The sequence below is a fragment of the Hyposmocoma kahamanoa genome, unplaced genomic scaffold (assembly GCF_003589595.1).
Source record: "Hyposmocoma kahamanoa isolate Upper Pololo Valley unplaced genomic scaffold, ASM358959v1 100021, whole genome shotgun sequence".
In the NCBI taxonomy this organism is placed as follows: domain Eukaryota; kingdom Metazoa; phylum Arthropoda; class Insecta; order Lepidoptera; family Cosmopterigidae; genus Hyposmocoma; species Hyposmocoma kahamanoa.
Window position 1 is genome coordinate 158,181 of NW_020653200.1, and position 21,678 is coordinate 179,858.

Sequence of the window (21,678 nt, forward strand, 5' to 3'; positions counted from 1 at the left end):
TGGTGGTGGTGGTGGTGATGAAGATGATGATAAATACAAAGTAATGTTTCCAAATTTCTTTCCGAAATCATTACTCGTGAAACAGTTCGTCCCCCAGGCACTCTTCAATACTTTTCAGAATTCCGAATACAAAATACATTCATTTTCAAATTGTAATGTATTTTAAATAAGTAAATTAAGGACATAATGACTAATTTCTTATGTGTATGGACATAAGATACAGCGTGCAATGATTGTATGATCTTAGGACCTTTCCCGACTATTCCGGCAAACTGATAACCTAATTTCGTCTTAATAATATCGGGGATGCAGGGAAACTAAACCATGCGTTTCTACGAGCTACGATCCGGCAATTACCAGATATAATAGAGAAACGAACAAGGTTTGCGACCCTTATAAAACGTGTGGAGTTGAAAAGAAAATGGCGATTTTTATATATAAATGTTTATCGGTTTGGATTTTGTGTAGACTACATGTTAGCACAGACATACAGGATTCAACTAAAGTTCCGTTTGCAACAAAGTGCTTTGAGTAGATTATTATCGAATATCAGAAAATATGCGATGTCACACCTTTGATTTGAACGTCTCCGTTCTGTAAGTATTCTGTGTAATAAGTATTAAGTTTTTTATGTTACCTACTTATTTCATAATGTATCATCATGCAAAATGGAGTCCTAACTTGCAATTATAGTACAGAGAATTCCCTATTTTGAGACCATTCAATTGCTGAACTTGTCTGAAACTTTATTATTTTATTATTATTAACTGAGAATATAGAACACGTAGAGTGTTTAAGAATCAAAATAAGTAATACAATACCCCACACAATTTTAAACTCTCAAGAAACAGCGGGTTATTAAACTGAGTGCTAGTTCCAAAAAGTTGTAAATCGATTTATTTGGTATTCTCCTTAATAGTCGATACAGCCTCAAATGGCTTTGGTTAATCAATGCGGATTCCCGCATAACAGTAAAAGTGTTCAATCAATCCCTTTGGAATAAATATATAGTAAAATTGTGGATATACACAGTTACCTCGAAATTCACAAAAAAATCCCTGTGTTCAATAAGTATTTTACATATACCAATGATTTTTTTAATGTCAACTAAATAGTACAAACAATATAGTTCTTATGGCTGAGATCTTGGGAGACCTGAACACAATGCTCGAAGATCTCAGTAGTGTTTCCCAAAGAGTGGGTCTTAAGATGAACATGGACAAGACGAAGATCATGTCGAATGTCCATGTTGTACCCGCTCCAGTTAAAATTGGGAGCATTACACTCGAAGTTGTTGACCATTACGTATACCTGGGGCAGACAGTCCAGTTAGGTAAGTCCAACTTTGAGAAAGAGATCTCTCGTCGAATCCAGCTCGGATGGGCAGCGTTCGGGAAACTCCAAAAAATCTTTGCGTCCAAATTACCTCAATGTCTCAAGACGAAAGTCTTTGACCAGTTGCCAGTGATCACATATGGATTAGAAACGTGGTCCCTCACTATAGGCCTCATAAGAAGGCTCAAGGTCACTCAGCGGGCAGTGGAGAGAGCGATGCTCGGTATTTCCCTGCGTGATAGAATCAGAAATGAGGAAATCCGTAGGAGAACTAAGGTAACCGACATAGCTCGAAGAATTGCTCAACTGAAGTGGCAGTGGGCGGGGCACATAGCTAGGAGAACCGATGGCCGTTGGGGCGGAAAGGTTCTTCAATGGCGACCACGCACCGGACGACGCTCAGTGGGTAGGCCCCCCACCAGGTGGACCGACGATCTGGTGGAGGTCGCGGGAAGCCGATGGATGCGGGCAGCGCAGGACCGATCGTCGTGGAGATCGTTGGGGGAGGCCTATGCCCAGCAGTGGGCGTCGTATGGCTAAATGATGATGATGATGATGAAATAGTGCACGTACAGTTTATGATATAATTTTTTTTAAAGGATTTAATTTGCTTTCTTTCTTTACAAGAAAATAGAAGTATATTTAATGCGTAAAATTTAACTTTTCCTATGCTACAACACTGAAATCGACAGAAATATGTGCCCCAATTCGCATATTGCGTTAGTCGTTTAATCAATGAATAAACAAATTGCATATTTAAATTGAAATTACATATGTAATAATTAAAAATTGCTACAACACACAAATTGAGACAAATGCTGTATATACAGTTAGCATGTTTCGTTTTTCGTTGAATGAATTATAAAGAGAACTATATAGTTCGTAAATTTCGTTCTTCATTTCGTGAATGAATGAATGAAATGCACATTAAAATTACAATGACAGAACTCTATTTTCAGTATATCGTCGCGTTCCTTTCTCAAACTCGTATCCTAAAGCATAGAATTACTGAAATGCAAAAATGGATTGTATATACAAATTTTGCAAGTCGATTTCATATCACTTTTCCTTCATGTTCACACACTGGTTTTTATGTATTCTCAAAGTAATGCATCCAGTTTAACACCCGTGATAAGATATTTAAAATAAATAGAAAGTTTTGCAATCTCCTGAGTAATCACTCTTTATAAGATACGAGTTTGAGAAAGTGAGGCATCGATATTGTACAATAGATACCCTAATTCCGAATTTAGAAGATGCTTGAATTTGAAACTAGCATAAACAGAAGTCGTGTCCAAGTCCAAATTTTGAATTTCAATCTGCGATACTTAATTGAGTTCAAATGTCATCTACACGTACAGTTTTTTGTATTTCTTAAATAATTCATTATATTTCTATTTGTTACTTGTATTTTGGATGATTTATATATATTTAGGATTATGAAAGCATGATTATGAAATAGAAATGAAATGCTATACAATTCCGAATATGAGGTAATCTTGTACAAACAATTCGACTGTATGTTCATTTTTATTGTATGTATGTTACGCGATAACTTCGGTATTTGTGAACCGATTTTCATGATTCCTTTTTTGTTGGAAAGGGGATACTGCCCTAGTAGTCCCATTTCATTTTGAAGAAAATCATCCACTTCGAAGGGTGGCTGTTCACGCATGAAGATTCATTTTCATAAATAGCGCCTAACTTTAATTTAGGAGTAATTACTTTAATGGTTGATTTTGCTATTTCTCCAATTCAAGGCGTTTTTCTCTCGATATACTTTGAGTAGTGAGAAGCGATTTTTATTATCTCCAGTGTCAAGTGTTGTATAGTGGCGAACTAGGGAATATTTTAAAAAAACTTAGCAAATAGACGTAATTCCACGTACTTTTGAGGTCGGTTTTTTTAGTACTCTGTACTGAGATTATTTTAACACGAGAGGACGCTTCTTTTTAATGTCTGGTTCGTGCGACTCAAACTATGCAACTATGCGTAAATATATTATACGAGTATGTCCGTACACTGTGCGCGGCGGGCGTGCACACTTTTAACCCACACTGCTACGTTTGTACGAAATTTCGCTATTTGTCTTATTTACATTAAACTATGTCACATATGTAACATTTTGGTAGCACTAGAGCTCCTTATTTCTGTCTCCAAGCACAAACAAACATGGGACTTTTGAACTTATGTCTCAGGCTGTCGTTCACAGTGGCAGTGCCTCGAATCTTTGTGATTTAAAGTTCTGAGTGGCACTGCAACTGATATGGACAGGCGTGTCGTTTTTCACCAGGCGCAAGACTTGTTCGTTCCGCCACTTAGTATTATAATAAAAAAAAATCACGGAGACATAATAGAATTGGAATAATTCCTGATAAGTTTTGAAAGCTCCATTTTAACGCTGTGGGTACCGCTGTACCGGAATTTTTATACCTACGATGTTACCTGTCGGAAGTTGTGGAAGGGTAAGTGTTACATGCGCTGTCCCCTACGGCGACATTATCATTTCAAATTATTGGAAAACCTTCAATATTGCAAAATCTTTCACCATGTTTTGCCCCAACTGAACGATTGAGTAAAAATACCCGTATTACAGTGATCCTATTTTAGTACCTTTGTTTCGAACTTATTTATTTCATCTTTTTGCACAATACATAAATGTACAAATGGTGGACTTAATGCCATAAGGCACTCTCTACCAGTCAGTCATTGGGCCAAACAGAAAACAAAAACAAAAGGTCGGTGCTACACTTAAAACAGAAAAAAGAAATATCATAAGCCTAAGCCTAAATTTTATGGTTAATTTATACAGTATGAAATTAACATAATACAGCATAAACATACTTATTACACTTAGATAATAAACAATACACATATACAATAAATATACATAATGTATATAATATATGATATAATTAATAATTTAATTAATTATAATTTGGGGGTTGATGTTGCTCGCATTTTACTCTCGAGACCCTACAAGTGACCCCTATGTGGTGCTAAAGAGCAACAACTACTGGTGGTAGGCTTCGGCCGTAGCTAGTCACTACCCTCCCGACGTAGTCGAGTCGCCAAATGGTTGTCACCGTGTTCCGACTCGTGTTCGGGAGTTGCCATTAGGAGGTAGGGTCTGAACAGCTGCATTGCGTCAGACGACGAGTTATAGCTGCTTGTACTGCCACACTGAGCACTCGGTTCTGGAGGCTAGCGGGATCCGAAGCACGGTGCACCGCTGGCCGACCGTGGGAAGTTGGGGGCCCAAGTAGCGGGACAGCCACCCGTGAAAGGCTGCCCCGCCACCCAACGAAGAATCCCGGAATACTCCACCTTGCCGGTTGGCGATCGGAGGGGAGGACCAGGTGGCCAACTCCTTGGCTTCGGGCGTCCCCGCGGTCTCCAAACCGATTGTACCCTCGTGTGGCATTGTGAGCTTTGATGCTTGGTTGAACACGATGCCGAGCCTCGTTCAATAAATAGCCTTCCTCCTGCCTATTCACTTCTATAAAACAATAAAATGAAAAACAGAAATGGTAATAAGCTTACACAGCGGTTGCAAGTCCTCCCACTAAAAGTATACCTCACTAATATCCGAGGTCTGCACTCAAATCTCGATTCGGTCCACCATCATCTTGAAACCGATAAACCGCAGCTGCTGTTCCTCACCGAGACGCAAATCAGATGTCCGATTGACACGGCGTACCTCAGCTACCCCGGGTATACTCTGGAGCACAGGTTTCTACCTCGTGCTGTGTGTACGTTCGTGATGACATCTGTGTCAAGAGTCTCAAGAACCTTGAGGAACCGAGTTTTTCTGTTTCGTGGCTTCTGGTAGACACAGGAGTTGCACAAATAGTGTACTGCTGTGTTTACCGATCGCACAGTGGAGATCAGGAGACAACCAAGCTGTTCCAATATCTGAGTGAGACGTCCGATGAGATTCAGCATAGGTACTATAGCATGGGAACGTAGCTTGGGCTTGCGTAGCGAGAGGTACTTTATAAATATAAACGACGGTTATATCATAATTATAACTTTATACGTGAATTCAATTTCGAAGCTTTGTCCAGAACTTCTAGATGTCTGTTTGACATCAACACTCTATTATTCTTACAATTCTAAATACAAAACATAATACCGCATAGGGGCCACGCTTGCCTCTTATCCAGCAGGTACCAAATCCTTTTGGTCCCTGGCTAAAGCGGTCCAAAGTAACTTTTGTCACTCATCTTTGCCACCTCTGCAGAGGCCGGATGGCACGCTGGCTCATACTGCAGAAGAGAAGGCGAATCTCTTTGCCTTTGTAGATGGTTCGCGTCTGGATGCCGCAGGGAACGTACCACCTACCTTACGTCAGGCTGGCTGCGCTATGGCGCCAGTTCGCATACGCTAAAAAGAGGTACTTAGAACTCTGCGGAATCTTGACGTGCATAAACCTGCCCGGGCCAGATGGAATTCCAGCGATAGTCCTACGTAACTATGCGCCTGAGTTGTCTCCTGTCCTCACCACACGCCTGTATCGCCTCTCACTTGAGACTGGTGTAAATCCCAGGTCGTGGAAACGTGCAACCTGTGCCCAAAAAGGGAAGCAGAGCTGACCCTGTCAACTATAGACCTGTCTCAGTCACTTCCATACTCTGCAAGACTATGGAATGTGTACTCAACAATCGTCTCCTGTTATACCTTGAAGATCGCCAGTATGGATTCCGACGAGGGCGATCTACCGGGGATCTTCTTGTGTATGCCTGTATGGAGCTAGGCTATAGAAATGCAAGGCGAAGCACTTGCAGTGTCTATGGACATTTCTAAAGTTTTTGACAGCTTCCAAGCTTCCAAGTTATGGGCTTTGCACCTTTGACCTTTGCAATTGGATCTCGGATTTCTTGAGTGAACGTTCCATTCTAGTGGTCTTAGAAGGCTACTCTTCCGAATATATGGCGATAGATAGAGTTCCTCAAGATACTGTACTGCCTGCAACTCTCTTTCTGCTGCATATCAATGATATGTTAATTCCAGGTAACTTTGCGTATGCTGATGACAGCACAGTTGTAGATAGGTACTTGACCAATGCAAAGGTCAGTGGAGAGGAAATCCAGTCTTGTCGAGAGTCCATGGTTAGCCGTTTAGATTTGACGCTCAAGACAGTCTCCGATTGGGGCGACGCCAACCTTGTCAAATTTAACGCTACCAAAACGCAGGCGTGTCTATTCTCCACTAAACGGAGTCCTTTTGAGCTGACTCCGACTTTTCGTGACATATCCATACCGATAGCCGACCGTCTCCAGCTACTTGGAATGGACCTGTCGTCCAAACTGAACTTCTGCAGATACATTGAATCCATGACCAAAAATGCAGCCAGGAAGCTTGACATCCTTTCCAAGGTGAGGCGTTACTTCATCACACGGAGACAGTTGCTTCAGCTGTATCAAGCACAAGTCCGGTCGTGTATGGATTACTGTTGCCACATTTGGGATGGCTCTGCTACATATCAACTGGCCACCTTGGATTCAATTGACATGTGTGGCAAGAGGCTTATAGGTGACTTGGAATTAGTAGTGACGAAGCTGCCGATCCTTGAACTCTGCCGTGAAGTTGCCTGCTTATCGGTATTTTACAGGATATATCACGGAGAGTGTGCGATGGAATTACAAGATTTAATTCCGCCTTCCCCTTACCATCATCGGGGGACTAGGTATAGGCTTGGGTTCCACCCCTATGTTGTGGATATTCCAAAGATTCACACGAAGCGTTACGCTTCCACATTTATATGGCGAACGGCTTCGGGGTGGAATTCCCTGCCTGCAGACTTGTTCTCTGAACGTTATAACTAGGACCTTTTCAAGGCGAGAGTGAATAGGCATTATCTAGGTGTGCATGCTCCATCGTCGACCTCATCGTCACTTTCCCTCAGGTGAGACGGAGGTCAAATGCACACTTCCATTAGAATAAAAAAAATGTAGTAAACATGATATTAATTAATAATATATAAGTTAGATCTTCTGTTATACGACTTGTAATAGCATAATTATACTATAGTATTGTATGTTAACAAGTCTGTTGTAAAAGGTAAAGCATAGATCATTTAGACGATTTCGGTGGAGTTCATGATGTGGGCACTAGACGCGGGAGGTCCCGGGTTCGATTCCCGGTATGACCATTTAAGAAATGAACTTTTCTATTTTGTTTCTATATAATGGATTTTCTGGGAAGTACTCCTTAGTTAATTCCGTTGCTCTGGTACTCATAGTAAAAGGGCTTCCCTAGTTTGAGACCAGGAACTTGCTGTGGTTGTCAGGTTCAGTATGACAGTTATGTCTAATATTAACTGCCTCCGTGGCCGAACGGTTACCATGCAAAATTGCCACGCGGACCGGGAGAAATATTTGTATGGCCTACATTTATTTCTCTTGTGAGTTTGGGTGTAATTTGTGGTTATCTATGTGTGTGTCCGTGGCACCAGCGGCACAGAGTTTCCCTAGTGCCGGGCTATGTTGAGTGTGTGCGTGTGTGCGTTGTTCTGTTACCGCAAACTACTATATTTTGCCCCACAATTACAAAAGATATTCATTAAATATCTCATTTTCAATTTTCTAAAAGAACATCCCAATTTTCACTACGTATGTTTTACAAATTATTATATTTTGTTTTAACAATGTGAATTTTAAAAAAGTACAACAATAATAAAACAAGTTCTGTACAATTTAAAAATTTTATTGAATTGATATTCAATTATTTTTTATGTGAAATTACTCCACTAGTTTACAAAGATCGAACACTTAGAAAGTTCAGTACAATTTAAAAAATACATCGAGTTTGATCATACTGGGTATCGAAACCACGTCTAGCGCTCACTGTTCAAAACGCTATGCCACCGAGGTCGTCAAAATGACGTCAAAAAGGTCATAGTAATAATTGGTAAAAGATCATAGCGATTTCATAGATGGTACATTTTGTTATTAGGGGTACTTTAAAATGTTATTTATTACTTTGGTCGAATTGAATATTGTGTTTAAGTAAACGAGTGGACGGAGAGCTTTTCAATTTGAGTAAATGGTTAAATTGAACCAATCTTGTTAACTGCTTTCATTGTGTTCTGTCTGAGCCATCATAATACTAAGTCTGAAAGTACTATTATGTCGCTATTTCGGTAGCATAGGTTAATTGCTTTGAGTATATGAGAGGTCGAAGGCAAAATCGACATATGAACTAATTCGAGAAAAGTGCTACCTTCCGGAATGGTCTATTCTCAGGTCATTCTTATATATCAGGATGACGGGCGCAGTGGCAGTGCCCCTCAGATCTTAGCGATTTAAAGCTCTGGGTGCTACTGCAACTATTATGGGCTTGCGTGCCGCTTACCATCAGGCGCACGACTTGTTCGTCTCGTAGCTTGGTAACAAAAAAAAACTGTTGCTAAGAGTGTGTAGTATTGAATCTCCTATATTTAGATCTGATGGCCGATATCATGTAAACTGTTTAGGAACTTCATTTGTTTGAAGTAATCTATAGTTGTAAAAAAATCTAGGCTAGACTAGACTTTTTACGTAAAACTTTACATAACCAAATTAAGATATTTAGCGTGATCAACGACACGTCGTGATATAAGTGTTAAAAAAATTTCATCGCATATAGAATTTTGGAGTGTTGGACCTTGACCCCATTATGCCTGTGATGTAGCAGACGTACAGACGTATGCTTTGCATATTGTGGATACAAAAGGTCACCAATATTGAGGTTCAGAAAGTTGGAAATACTCCGAACTGTAAAGGAAAAGAAGATGCAGTATTTTGGCCATGAGGTACAATCGATACCGGATTCTTCAATTTATAATGCACGGGAAAATCCAACGAAGCGTAGTCGTGGCGGAAGGAAAACCTCGTGGTTGAAGGCTCAAGTTAAATTCCGCGTTAAGTATGTTGACTTCCTTAGTTCTTAACTAGTCTCCCCTATAGTTCGAGGTCCCCTTTAATTTGAATGTGCAGTAAGTAATTGATGTCCCTTATCTGGCCTTATTGAGTTATTTGCCGGTACGAACTACATGTTCCTAGGCCAATTTTGCCAACACATTCTTGTCGGTTTGTAGCTATCATTTTGTACATATAAAGAATTTTCAATAACTAGTGGCTGGTATTTTTAAGGAGGTATAGGATAGAGGATATTGATTGATGCTAAAAAGTTGAGCAATAAAAAGACGTTCCTCTTTAATAATAATAACGCTCGTCATAATTTAAGCCATTTATATAGCAATTCGCTATCACTAAAATTTAAAATAATATAATGGTATTGTATTATACGAGCCAGGCAATCCCCTTTGCCGCCGAGGTATATATTGTGCAGGGTTATTTGTAGAATACTAAACAACTGAAACAACCTCTCAGGACCGTATTACCATAAACAATAAGTTTTGTTCCATCAGTTTTTAATAATTCAACAGATTTTACTTTAATACAAAAATTAAAGTATTTAAATAGGTCGTGATAACTGTGATAACTCTGTGCGGTAGCAAAAGAAAGCACGCGTGAGGTGTTGCTTAATAACTTTACCAAAAATAGATCTAAAAAGTGTCACATAGTATAACAAAAAATTAAAGTATATTTTTTGGTAAATTTATTACCATTTGTAAAAAGTCACGGAACAAAAGTTGTAGTTTATGATGTTCATAATATCGCACTGTGAACACAATAGTGTATTAGCTCAAAAAGTACAATTTCTGAGAATCGATGAAAAAAACAAATTACTCACTTCCCGTGAGAGATCATTAAAATTTATGTATTGGTTATAGTTTACAGACACCTACACAATTTTCTACTTGCAAATACTATATATTTAACAATAAAAGGACACCAATATTTTTTTTTTATTAGAGCTGGTTTGGCTTGTACTAGCTCACATAACATGTGTCCCATTTTGAGTTAAGTAGATATATTTTAATAGTTTCTTACAATATTGTAACGACGGTTTTATTGATGTGTGAATCAAATTTTACGTTCAGTAACGATACAATCTTGAATTTCACGCTATTGTAATAGCTGTGCGATACAGTTCTGCGAGATTGTTAATATTTTACAAATTACCCTGTATACCAAATGACGGGATGAACAAGTCGTGCGCATGGTGGCGACACGCCTGTCCATAACAATTGCAGTGCCACTCAGGGCTACCAATCGCAAACATCTGAGGAGCACTGGCACTGCATCAGTCACCCTGAGATATAAGCTGACAAGTCGATGTGCGTGCAATTTCACCAATCCTTACCTTTCAAAACTGAAACGCAGTTATACTCATATTACTGTTAAGCAGAAATAGGTAAGGCGGCAGGATTTCTGTTTTTTTCTCGTGTGGAAATCCTCCTAGCCGGAGATCTACTGGCCAAAGCCTTTGCGCACAGGGACCCAACCAGCGCCTGCGAGGAGCTACCTCCTCCCCATCTCCCTCCTCACGACGAAGCGGGGCACGACGCCCCGTCGTCCTCCTCGCGGCTGTCAAGCTGGCGATACTTTCCTGGAACAACTCTTCCACAAGGAGCTCTACTACTACAAATTCGTTGTGGTCGGGTGTTACAACAACTACTCTCTCAACATTGAAAAGCGTTACATAAACCAGTGAATAGTTTAGGATTATAGTTAAAGTGGAGCTCTTTATTTCTGAGAAATGGTAAGTTTTTGTGACAACCACCATCAGTTACTTGGTTGCAAAATGGGGTTTATACAATACCAAAACTTAATTAGATAAGTTTGTCAATTAAATTAATCCTGCCAAGAATCGAACCTGGGCATTTATCTTTGAAAAAAAATGAACCCACACTTGGCCACTTAAAAAAAAGTTTTATTCGTTCTTGACTTGAATAGCCCGAAATTGTAGTTTCGGAAAAAACATATTAGTCGTACATTAAGAAGACGGATGTAAAGCGATTCGTGCAAATGGTTGATATATGAATGCCTTAAGGATGGAGTGTACCCGATTTTCTAGTCGACCGAATGAGACAATATATACACGTTCTCCCTATTGTCCTCTCAAGAACAGGCGTTATTCCAAAATCATCTTCTTCATAGCCCAAGGTCTTTAAGAAACTCTCTTCATTACCATTAACTTACAAAAAGTTGCAATTATAAGTACATACCGAATTGACAGAAAGTTCATGCAGGTAGTAGAAGAAGGCAAAATAGGTACTCATTACTATACACTCTCAACACAGATTACACACCGCATTTATTTGATTACGGTCCGTAAATGTAGCTAAAATCAGTCAAAAAATATAATAATAACAATAACAGATGCTCCATACGACACGTATTGTTCGCTAGTTCTTGAACCTGAGTTCTTAGGGTCGAAACACAAAACTGCGAATGCGAATTCGCAACGCTGAAAATTGCGACGCGAATTGCTACGATGCGATATCGTGCGGCAAAGCGTCTCACTACCACGGTTCGGGTGATCATTCCTTCGACGATCATCAACGGCACTAAACGTATTTTACAGAGCTGGATCCTTAAAAGAATGTTGCACTGCTGTTATTGATAAGCAAATATAGGAAAAAACAAAAGAAGATTAACATCGCAGGAATGCGCGATGCGGAGCAATTCGCAAATTCTTGCGAAGCGACGTGCGAGCTCGTAGATTTCTGCAATGCGACGTCGCATCGCACTTTTGTGATTCGACCCTTAACCCCGATCGACTGTGCCATTGCCGGAAAATACTGCTTCTCCCATTTAAAAATGTACTATACTATGAGTAACAGTCAGCCTTACATATACCGGCATCAAAAAAATTCGCAATGACACAGTTTAAAGGGTTCGGCAGCAAGCAATTGTTGGCATGCATGCACGTTACATAACAATATACAATTATTTTCCTATTTATATAACACATCCAATCAGAGTTATGTAACGTCAGTTACGCATATAAATTTAATGCACGAAAAATGCTTCATAACATTTATGTAATACACCGTCCTATCAGAAGCGTCATATTATACGGTGACGACGGAGTTAAGGACCACGGAATTCTGTCAGAAAAAGCTAAATAGACACGACGACTGTTAGCAGCGCGTCTGCAGCGATTCAGTCGCGATGCTGTAGCGATGTAGTCGATAAATCGTTTTACACACAAAACAGCAACACAATCGCGACGCAAATGCCATGCAAATACGATGTACGTTTTTAATGATTCAACATAAGCGACTGCGTAGATGCAAGTCTCGCGGTTGCCTCTCTCTCACCGCCTGTAAATCGCTAGTTTTACAAAAGCGCGATTGTAGTTGTAGTGTGTGTTTTTTTTATGATATCAAATGGTGGGACGAGCAAGTCGTACGCCTGATGGTATGCTACACGCCTGTCCAGTTGCAGTGCCACTCGGAGCTTTAAATCGCAAAGATCTGAGGAGCACTGCCACTGCGCCCATCACCCTGAGACATAAGTTTACAAGTCCCATATGCCTGTAATCTCACCAGCACCCTTACCCTTTAAAACCGGAACACAGTAATGCTGACATTACTACTTGGCGGCAGAAATAGATAAGGTGGCAGTACTTCCCTGGACGAACTCTTTCTCAAGGACCTCTACTGCTACCATAACCGCTCTATTGCGTTGTGGATATTCCAAAGATTCGTATGAAGCGTTACGCTTCCGCATTTTTATGACGAAGGGCTATGGAGTGAAATTACCTGGTTGGCAACTAATTCCCAGTGCACTTACAATTCTGGCCTTTTCAAGGCGAGAGTGAAAAGGCATTATTTAGGAGACCATCGTTCACTTTTCATTAGGTGAGATGGAGGTCAAATCTCCTTGTCATAACTACATGCAAATCTACATGCTGTTTTTTTACATTTTATTTAGTATCCCTTTTATTGTTAAGCAAAATCAGCGTTGTCGACATTTTTGAAATAAAAAACACTAGGTACCAATGTCTCATCAATCATCGATCATGCGCACTTATGGTACTATAACGGTGACGTAGTCTTGGGTTTGCGTAGAGATCCTTTTATATTACATTTTATTTTCGTATTAATTCATAGAAGCTTCTTCTAGAACTGCCAAGATGTTCTTCTTTTTTCTTACTTATTTTTTAATACAATTCCACACACAAGCCTATTATATATATATATATATATATATATATATGTATTAAATAATAAATATATCCGTTCAGTCAGTATTTCTACTCATAGAACAGAGCCTAGACTACAGTACCAACACGACCACAAAGTGCTGGAATAATATTTCACCTATACGCTATCTATAGCTATATAGGTTGTCTAATATATATATGAGACAACCAAACCCAAATTTAAAGCACTACACAGGCAACATCTACTCTCATGTTATGTTTTTCTTTTCTGTTTAATCTTTATTCGTGTTATATGAATGAACAAAGTGTTTATCTATCTATCTATCTATCTATCTATCTATTGATCCATCCATCTATCCATCCAGATGGATGGATGGATGGATAGATATCCATCCGTCCGGTCCATCCATCTGTCGGTCGGTCCGTCCGTCCGTCCATCCATCCATCTATCTATCTCGAAAGTGCAAATGCGCACTTATTCTCTCATATAAAAAAACATGATTTTGAATACCTTTACCTACAGTTAAATGAAATGAATGAAAAACTTTGATGTCGAGCTTTTTTTTGTTATCCAAAAATTTATTCTTTATCCAAAAATCTCCATCTAAAACACGCATAGATGTCTTGAAAGTATTTCAAAGGATGAAAGTGTGACCCAGCGACTTAGATATTTTTCACGATTCAGAGGTTGCCGTTCAAACCATTGTTTTTACTAATTATCTGTCACTATTGGCAGCTGGCTCACTTCCACCATATTGGATGTAACGTCTCTATTTCGGTTGGAGCGTTAATGTTGCGGGAGATGACATAGAAAGTAACCATCGGACTATAACAACCTGTTTCACAACTGTCCAGCCGACATTGGAAACCTGGAATTATGGGAGGTCGTGACCATCCAGAATATATTTTGTTTATGGATATTGGCGCCTATTGGGGCAAACACAAATGTAAATTTCCGTATGACTTTTTCGTTATAAATAAGACTTATTAAAGTTGTTGAATCTTTGCCTAACTGGGTGATGAAATACTTTCACAGATTTCTCATAGATGGCGCTACGACTATAAAGTCGTTAAAAACCAGATAAAAAGATCCGACAAAGAAGCACATAGAAATTTCGTGAGTTTCGTTGGTTCGTTTCGTGGCTTAGTTGGAACAGCGTCTGCCACGGTTTGCTAGAAGACGTCGGTTCGAATCCGTCCAAATCGCAGGAATTTTTTCTAACCGTTCAATTAAGAAACTAATGGAGTAATTTCACAAAAAATAATTGATTATCATGTTGCTGGTACACACTGACATTTATTAAAAACACTTAATTTTCTTGCACTTGAAATTGTAGATCATAGGCTATTAAGTACAACTATAGTAAACCTACGGTTTAAACAGAGCTATAGGTGCAATTTTTTAAATGATTCTAAGTGACACGACGAATAAGTCGTGTGCCTGCTATTAAACGACACGCTTGTCCATAGCATTTTCTGTGCCACCCAGAGCTTTAAATCGCAAAGATGTAAGGGGCACTGTCAACCTGAGACATAAGTTGACAAGTTCCATTTGCCTGTAACTGTGATTTATGAAATCAATCAGGCTGTAAAGCTTAAGTCAAGAACGGCGGCTGAGATGATGAGTTTCTGGATAGTCTGTTATTCGTCACGAAGCGAAAATCAGCGAAGAAATTAAAACCATTTGTACATATTGTACATCGTATAATAAACGTGTACTATTTAATTCAGTTGATATAATATGTATATTTTATCAAAGTTGATATATAAGTATGACTACAGGTAATGTCGACGTATGTTGTGTTTTTTTCTATCGTGAAAATTTTTAATAATCGTGTTTTCACATCGTATGGCAATCAGTGTACATCCTCAACTTCACTATATATTTTTTCCAAAGTGGTTCATTCAACACTTTCACTGCTATGTGGAATTAACCAAAGCCATTTGAGGTTGTATAGACTTTTAATAGTTCACATTCGGTCTCTACTGTTAATGGCACTTATGAATGTAAATTTGTATTTGAAATTCTAAGTATGATTTATTACTATAGAAGCAATGTGTCAAATTCAATTGTATATTATGACGATCAATAACGACATCAATGCGAAATGGGCTAAGCTCTCCGCAGCGTCGCTGCCGCTGTCCAAACGTATAAGGAATGTAAACCATCAATCTGTGTACTCTACCTTCACCTGACCAAGTACATTTCATGAAAGGGTGATAAATAGCCCAGTTTCTCACCACTTTTGCACATTTATGCTAAAGTTGATTAATATTGTACAGGCAGCAGAAAGCGGCAATGTGGAAGACTTTATGCGCTTGTACCTGAGTGAACCATCGCGACTGGCCGTTCGGGATTCCCGGGGACGCACCGCGGCCCATCAGGCCGCAGCCAGGAACAACACTAATATACTGCATTTCATCAACAACTACGCGGGAGGTTAGTCATGTTGCACCGCAACTACTGGGCGTACCATCAATACGTCCCAACTCACACTATATTACGCCTCACGATCGGGCTCGAGTTTAAAAAAAAAACTCAGTTTCTGCCATATAACACAACATTATGACCCCATAATGTTGTCATCACTGTGAAATAAACGTTACAGTTAAACTTGGTACAGAATTATCTCTGATTACTAAACCTCATGCATTCAACCATTTGTACTACCACACTGCTGCCCCAAATTAGATTAACCAGACCCACTGCAGACTATTAAAAAAAGCAACATGTATCTTTAAAAACTGTAATGATAATAACAATGGTGCTCTGAAAAGTTCGTTTTGTTGAACAGACCTGAATGCCCAAGATAATACCGGGAATACTCCACTACACTTGGCCGTCGAAAGCGAAGCTTTGGATGCTATTGAGTTTTTACTACAGAAGTAAGTACCTTATATAAGTACAAAGTGCAAATGGAAGTAAATTAAAAATCAAATATGTGAAGGTTCAATCGTACACAATAGCTGCACTGACATTGAATATTCTTTTCATGCGGTTGATTTTCGCACCCTCCGTCCACATATAATTAGTAATATTAGTATTTCACACAAGCACAACTAAAGTCACAAAGACCACCAAAAATACACCCGCCTCTCTACGAGGTTTCCTCATGAGTTGTTGATTGTTCCACGTTCGGCCTAGCTGTGAGTTCGCTCTTCTGAGCTTGGTTTTATTTATACTCCACCACCTCCACTTACCATCGCATGAGAATCTGGTGAATTATGAATTGTTTCTAATTAATGTTTAGCGAACAGCAAATTAATTTTCTTTCTTTTTTTTGAACATAGATTTCCGTAAAGTAACACCTGAATCTATTGATTATTTATTTTAACCAATCTTTGTTTTTTCTTGTCTTAAATTCTTAAGAAACTTTTTTTTTTTTCTTCTTACTAGGACCGGGTTGATGATAATGTAGAAGTCTTATATAACTAATAATATCATTCAGATCAACGTTCATTCGAAGTATTTTCTGGTAAACAAAAAGAGTATTTTCAAAATTTCGAAACATCTTTTCGCCTTCTTGTTGTTGCACACCTTGTAATAATTTGTGTTGATCAAATACGTTAATTCTTAGAGCGTGAAAGAGGAAACCTATTTTGTATCTTTTGTCGTCCATGATTGGTTTCCTAAAGTCTAAAGAACGATAAATAAATCTCCGTGCGTTTAGAAGCCAAGCGAGACTTAACTTTTTAACCAGATTATGTTTGTATTCTTCAGTCACGTTCGGCGGGTTGTCCCTGTCAATGAAACCCTCGTACCAATAATCAGATATCACCCGCGACCAGGTAGTGCGTCTCGTATCGGGACGCCTCTTCTTTCTGCGTACTGTCTTTTCAATGATTCCAGGCAATAATGTTTCCATTTTTTTTAAACTTTTTAAAGTAGGATCATTGCTTCTGCCTGTATCACTGTGTAATGCGCGTCTGAACATACGATCCATAAAGTCCTCTCCCATATCGACACTTTCCACGCGTTCATCGTCGAGTTCCTCTTCTGGTTCCGGATAATAGTAGACTTCTTTTACTGCGAACTCCAGCAACCCATGAGCAGCTTTTATACAAGCGCTTTTTGCAGGTGTATTTTTTCTTGTGTTCATTTTCGACGCTTGAGCTGCCATGGCACCTATTTATAAAAAAATCAAGCCCGTGTTATAAGAGGTTTATATAGAATTAATTAATATTGTGATCGGGTGACGTATACGTGAACTTTTAAACTCTCATCTTCGCCGTATCAAATTTTTTTATCATTACTTAAAAAACCAAAATCGTTAAAATAAATACTTGAATACTTACAGAAAAGAATAGGAGTCAGGCATATTAATATTATTTGTAATTTAATCTTTTTCCGCACTATCATCATATTGTTCATGCAGGCCGATCTTCATGTGATTTGAAAGGAACATTATTGTTGTAACGGTCCTAAACCAGTATTTCGTAATATGATTTGGTCGATAAACAATTAATTAAGTGTAAACATGAGTAGTTACAAAAATTGATAACGGCTTGGTTTATGGACAAAATCTTAACCAAACATATCAACCAAGCGAAGGCGAAAAATGTACAGCTACTTCTGTAATTTTTAGAATAATATAAATAGTGGATGAAAACGATGAAAACACAGATAGGCGTTAAGACACCTAGGATGCTACAGTGCCAAAATCATAATATCACCGCGGATAATTAAATTTTGTGTTGGGTCATTTTCATTCCAGAAAGAAGACGCAGCGCTTGCTGCATCTTCTTTTTCATTTTTTTGTTTCAAGAAACGTATCCGTATTCTGAAGAAGATAAGATTATGTTGCAATGATATTTTATTGCAGCGTCAAAACAGGCGACTATAATTGACACCTAATCTGGAAAAATACTTCCAAATGATTGCACGTTTTTTTGTTGTTGCTTTATACATTTTTGAAAACCCACGTCGATGCACTCTGCATGTTCTTAACAATTAAATACTGCTTTTATGATTTTATTTTCATTTTATTAAGTTCCTCAAGGTAAGCAATAATGCACTTACCCACTGCTGGCTAAAGCACAGATAATTCCATTTTAGTCAGCGGCTGTACTCTATTTAGGCACCAACATTTTCCCAGGCAACATGTATTTATTAGTGCTCACTTACTATCATTCCCATAAGTGTAATGCTGGCCGCTCTTTAGAGATCCAGCATGGCTTCCAGAAGAGTTTCGGTAGCAGTGGAGTTCTTTTTGAAAGAGTTCGTCCAGGGAAGTACTGCCACCTTACCTATTTCTGCTGCCAAGCACTAATGTGAACATTACTTGGTACTTGGTACTTGGTGCAACGGTCTGGTGTCCGCAACTCGACGTCAAGGCGCCTATTTTGCGTGTGGTGGGTGCAGGGTCCTACTCGTGCCACCCAAGCTCCTCCAGGAATCTCAGCAGCCTCCTCGGTTTGCTGAAGACTTCGGGGAGCGACCTTGGCACTCCAAGGTACTTTGCCCTGTAGTTGGCCACGCCGGAGCACTGTAGTAGGATGTGCGCAGCCGTTTCCTCCCCCTCCATGCACGCTCTGCATAGAGGGCTGTCTGTGATACCTAAATTGAAAAGGTGTTTATTGTATGGACCATGACCCGTTAGGGCGGCAGTTAGAGTGCGAAGCTCTTGCCTTTTGAGTTTATAATGTGAGCATTACTGCGTACCATTTTTGAAGGGCAAAGGTGCTGGTGAAATTACAGGCACATGGGACTTGTCAACTTATGTCTCAGGGTGACGGGCGCTGTTGCGGTACCCATAAGATCTTTGCGATTTAAAGCTCTGAATGGCACTGCAACTGTTATGGATTGGCGTGTCGCTTACCACCAGGCGCACGGCTTTTTCTCAAAGTCTCCAAATTAATGGAATTTCAATTGGAAATTCAACGCGCAATGGCTGAAGCTATTTTTCATCAATTTGCCAATAGAGAGGTTTTGCAACAACTACTTAATGTTGGCATCATACCAAAGCCCTTTATCAATTTTTCGCATACTAAGGTTAAAATTTCGATTCTCTACTTTATACAGTTGTAAATAATAATACAAATCCACAATTAACTTTTAAAACTATAATTATATTGCTTAGTTCTGTGCACTACAGTGCATTTTCGAGTATCTGTTAGATAAAGGCAAGTATAATGATAAAGGTGAATATAAGAACTGTAGTCGACGGACAATTGCCACACTTGTGCACTAATCACTACGCTTACGCAAATTTTCCAATTATATTTACCATGTCAATGTCTCAACTCCGTTGTACTAATAACTAATATACCTTACGTAAATACTAGAAAACAGCTTTTGTTACAGACGTGTTAACACGGGAGTGCTGAACGAGAAGACTCAAGCTCCTATACATTTAGCTACAGAGCTTAACAAGGTATTAGCCATTATTTTAGCTATAATATGAATCGGAGTGCACTTTGGTATTGCTGACGTGAACCCAATATTATTTATGATATTCATTACCATTAGTTCATACGCGCAAACATGTATCGATTATAGGACAATTTAAGACAACCCAATAATGTTCAGTTCGTTGTTAAGCCTAATAAGTGCATTTAAAGATAAATTAATTGTGTATTTATTTTTAAATTTTACTAGGAATATCATTTCGGTGACTTTTGTAGGTGATTATACCTATATTTTCGTAGCACATTACTTTCACGTGTATCCAATGATTTGGCCAGTTTTTGACTTGTGCACGCGTCTTGTCCAGCGCACGTGATATACAATTTAAAATTAACGTGTCGTTTTTGTTAGTTAATCAATTTAATAGAAACAAACACTGTATGTTAGTCCAAATTTATTTTATTATATCACTGAAATCCACACCCTCATTGTCGAGATTAGCGTACACAAATGCACGGACAAAAAGACTAAAATTCTAAAAATTGATGCTTCAAATTTACGTGTAGTAATAATAGGTAACCTTGTTTTTACTATAAAATAATAAAAGTACAGACCAGAAACAGAGAACAAAAAGTAAAGAGAACGGACACTCTCCGCCCTTCTCTAGCTTTAGGTACCGCACCACGCCCCGCACATTGCCGGTTACATTGACTGAACGACAACAAGGCTGTTGGCGAGCCGTTTTCGTGCAAAGACGGCTTTGATATTTGAATAAAGTTTTCATTTATTCATTACGAAACTTGGACGTTAATATAAAACATCGATTTACGTTACTATTTATAATGTTCGTGAATTGTGCTGTGTACGGTTGTTTATCATAATTTTCCGAAAGATGAAACGAAGTAAGTAAAAAAACTTATATCTGAGACTCATTCAGTTATTGTTTTCTTCATTTATTTACTGCAGAGTAATATATGTATGTATAAAAAATACACAATGATTATATCTATATAAGGAGGCGCCATGATTTCGTGAGCTAGTAAACAAGGGTTCTCGAATTTACAATTCATATTGCCGATAAATATTACGTAAGTAGCGAATAGATCTAATTAGTGACGATCAACTTGGACACGCAATTTCAAATACCTTGGTTACCTTACTAATACCTCTTTCCAAAAATTAAAGAAAATTTAAAAGGCAAATAAAGCAAAGAAGATGCCTTGGCTGCTTATAACTTGGAGATTTTTGAAATGTCTAAAGAAGAGTGGTCATTGATATTTTCCAAGTGGCTTAGACGAATGGAAAAATGTACATGACCGTGTTCACGGTGAATACTTTGAAAAAATCGATACCTGTAATAAAAATAATTAATTTTATAATTTTTGAAAATCTAATTTCTTTTGGCATAACCCTCGTATTTTATCCAAAAGCTGTGCTAGTTATATCACGCGCGGTTGGCGTGATGGTTTTTTAAGTATTATTTTTGATAGATTGTGTATGTAAACATTCTGCAGGTAACAGTATTGCAAACGTTTGCCAAGTATAAGAGCCAATTCAACGTCGACCAAGGTGGGGAGCATGGACGCACCGCACTCCATTTCGCAGCTATTCATGATCATGATAAATGCGCCAGAGTGCTGGTAACTATGCAGTTACATACTTATAAAATTTAAGACTGCAGGTTTACTGAATGTTTGCAGTTAATGCGTGAAGTCATAATCAACTTCATGCAGGCAAGACTACAACTGCATGAAGTTGCTAACGACTTCACACAGTCGAGGTCTTTGGTAATAATAATAATCTTAAAGCATTAACGACATGCAGTCGAAACCGACTACTACATACAGCCGAGATCCACTGCGTGCAGCTAATGCGGGAAGTTGATTACGATTTCACGCATTAACTGCAAACATGCAGTCAATCTGTTAGCAGCC

General features: G+C 38.7%; 1 protein-coding gene across 1 annotated transcript in view; it reads left to right on the top strand.

Annotated features, from left to right (window-relative positions):
- Positions 1 to 21,678, top strand: part of LOC113233660 (transient receptor potential cation channel subfamily A member 1) — a 99,344-nt gene that overhangs the window by 59,432 nt on the left and 18,234 nt on the right. Inside the window, exons 3-6 of the mRNA XM_026468869.1 lie at positions 15,682 to 15,838; positions 16,194 to 16,284; positions 19,703 to 19,772; positions 21,259 to 21,384. Of these exons, the coding sequence (XP_026324654.1) occupies positions 15,682 to 15,838; positions 16,194 to 16,284; positions 19,703 to 19,772; positions 21,259 to 21,384 (444 nt within the window). The remainder of the gene's footprint in view (positions 1 to 15,681; positions 15,839 to 16,193; positions 16,285 to 19,702; positions 19,773 to 21,258; positions 21,385 to 21,678) is intronic.